The sequence below is a fragment of the Galeopterus variegatus genome, unplaced genomic scaffold (genome assembly GCF_000696425.1).
Source record: "Galeopterus variegatus unplaced genomic scaffold, G_variegatus-3.0.2 Scaffold2826, whole genome shotgun sequence".
Lineage (NCBI taxonomy): Eukaryota > Metazoa > Chordata > Mammalia > Dermoptera > Cynocephalidae > Galeopterus > Galeopterus variegatus.
The window spans coordinates 192,308-194,685 of NW_007728937.1; the positions used below are offsets into that span (position 1 = coordinate 192,308).

General features: G+C 32.2%; 1 protein-coding gene across 1 annotated transcript in view; it reads left to right on the forward strand.

Moving 5' to 3' along the window:
- The window catches only part of LOC103599016 (zinc finger protein Rlf-like), a 92,044-nt gene that overhangs the window by 35,474 nt on the left and 54,192 nt on the right, over positions 1-2,378 (forward strand). The window contains exon 3 of the mRNA XM_008583089.1: positions 545-690. Within this exon, the coding sequence (XP_008581311.1) occupies positions 545-690 (146 nt within the window). The remainder of the gene's footprint in view (positions 1-544; positions 691-2,378) is intronic.

The following is a 2,378-nucleotide window of genomic DNA, read 5'->3' on the forward strand; positions in this document are numbered from 1 at the left end:
ATATGAAAGAACATAAATAGCATTTTTAAAGCAATTGACTGACTATATTCTAGACTCTTTCTCCTGTTATATGGTACAGGTTAAATATTCATAATCAGAGCATTATGCTATTATATCTTAATACTCATTTGTTGCCAGAATGCTGAGAGCCTTATAAGTAATAATGATAATAATAATGCATGGTCATTTCTAATTTTCTTCATTACTGTATTCTACTGTCTAGTTATTTAATATTTAATAATTCATATTTTGACAAAAGTTGAATAAGGGAGGTGAAGTACATTTGTTACATAGTTTGGTAAACATTTTGCAGTTGAACAGTACAATATTTCATATATTACATTTCTTTTCCACATTTGCAAAGATAATTGATTTTATTTTCAGATACATACCATAGAAACAAACATTACAGAATTGTCCCCTCCCATCCAGTCATCTGTGTTCATGCTGAACTGATGTTTTATCTAGTAAGTTTTATCCAAATTTTAAACTTGAGATATTGAGAACATTTTCTATAGTAATGTTTGGATTGCTTCCCTATCAGGTGGTTGAAGATTATGCTGGAAGATGGCAGGTCCCTTTGCCACAGCTTCAGGTTCTTCAGACTGCACTTTGTTGTTTTACATCAGCCAGTGCATCATTCCCAGATGAATGTGAGCACGTACAATATGTTTTGAGTAGCCTTGCTGTGTAAGTACTCTTTACTTCTTATAAACGCATTATTTTTCTTGATATATTTGAGAATTGGCTTTTGATTCTTTCTTTTGAGGAAGAAACCTTTCCTAAATTCTTTTCTCAAAAAGAAAATTTCATTTCTTCACTTAATTACCTAGGTTTAATTTTGAACATTTAAACATGGTTTTACTTTTAGTTTTAGAGTTACATGGAATTGTGACATACAGATTCTTGTGGTCACTACAAGCACTTTACTTTCCTTTTAGTTCTCCAGATTGCCTTGGCAAACTCTAATGGTAAGTCCCAGGATACAGCAAGTGAGGGCATGACAGTTAGCAGAGAAATCTTAAATCAGCCCAGAAAGAGGTTAGGAAACTCCTAGTTTTTAAAATCGCCTGTAGAGAACTTCAAATTAAAGATTACAAACTGAGTGCTTGTGCTTATCCTTTTCGCCCTCCTAGAAGCCCACAATATTATAGTAAAGAAGTAAAAGAGAGAAATAGTGAAAAGAAAGTAGAGGAAGGTTTTCAGTGAATGAAAGAGTTCCACAGTGTTCTGGGTGACAGAAAACGTATTATTTATTCTTACCTCAAATTGCAGACACCACAACAGTAGGTTGTGAAATAATTTATATCACCATCACAAAATGCAATAAAAATATCAGAGTACATCTCTTAAGATGAGTATTATTTTAATGAAACTCATTTATTTTTATGTATGTATATACTTGATTATTTGTAAAACATTTTTTTAAAACCTGGGTAGCACTTAAAACAAAATTATCTGTTGTCTTAGAGGAGGAAGCCTCCTGTCTGCCTTGCATCCCACCAGCCCCCACTGAGAGGTGTAGAATTTGAACGTGCAAGGTACGGAATAGAGTAGGGAATGAGATATTTTGGGATTATGTAGATAAAAGCGTTAATTGTAATTTTCCTNTAGAGTAGGGAATGAGATATTTTGGGATTATGTAGATAAAAGCGTTAATTGTAATTTTCCTGTTCAAGCCAATCACCAGGTTTTAGGGCCAGGGTGAGGTGGGGAAACAGTGTTACTACACTACTTTTTTTCCTCTAAAGAAATTAAACGACCCTGGAGCAATGACTTTTGTATTCTGGCATTTAAGGATTCCTCATAGAGACAGCTAGCTAATCACTTAATTACCCTAAAGAAAAACTAGCAAACTACAGACAAGCTCACAGGGCTCCCAATCACCTACTTAAGGCTTTATTTTTAAATATTAATGGATATCCAAGAATCACCAGACATTTGAAGAATGCCTTCAACATGAAAAAAATCCAAGAAAAATAACAGAAAAAAAAGTTCTGAAAGAAGTAGTGTTAATGTTGAAAACAGAAAAATTAAAAATCAAACGTAAAATCTGTAATTAGCATTTTCAGAGAGTTTTGAGAAGATATGTCTAACGTAAAACATTAATTTCATGCTGTGTTAAAAAGGAATAATGAGATACCAAAAATGAGTTTGAAATTAAGAGAATATGATGGTTCAAATTTAAAGTTTTGTAGGAAGGTTAGAAGATGTAAAGTTGAAGAAATAATCAAGAATGTAAAACAAAACCAAAGAGAAATTTAAACGAGTGTTATGTACATTGTGCTTCTTTAAAAATTGATTTGTGTATATTTAAAATCATAGGAAGGAAGGATAGTTTAGAATATAACATAATTTAGAGAGGGGCAATTTTTTTT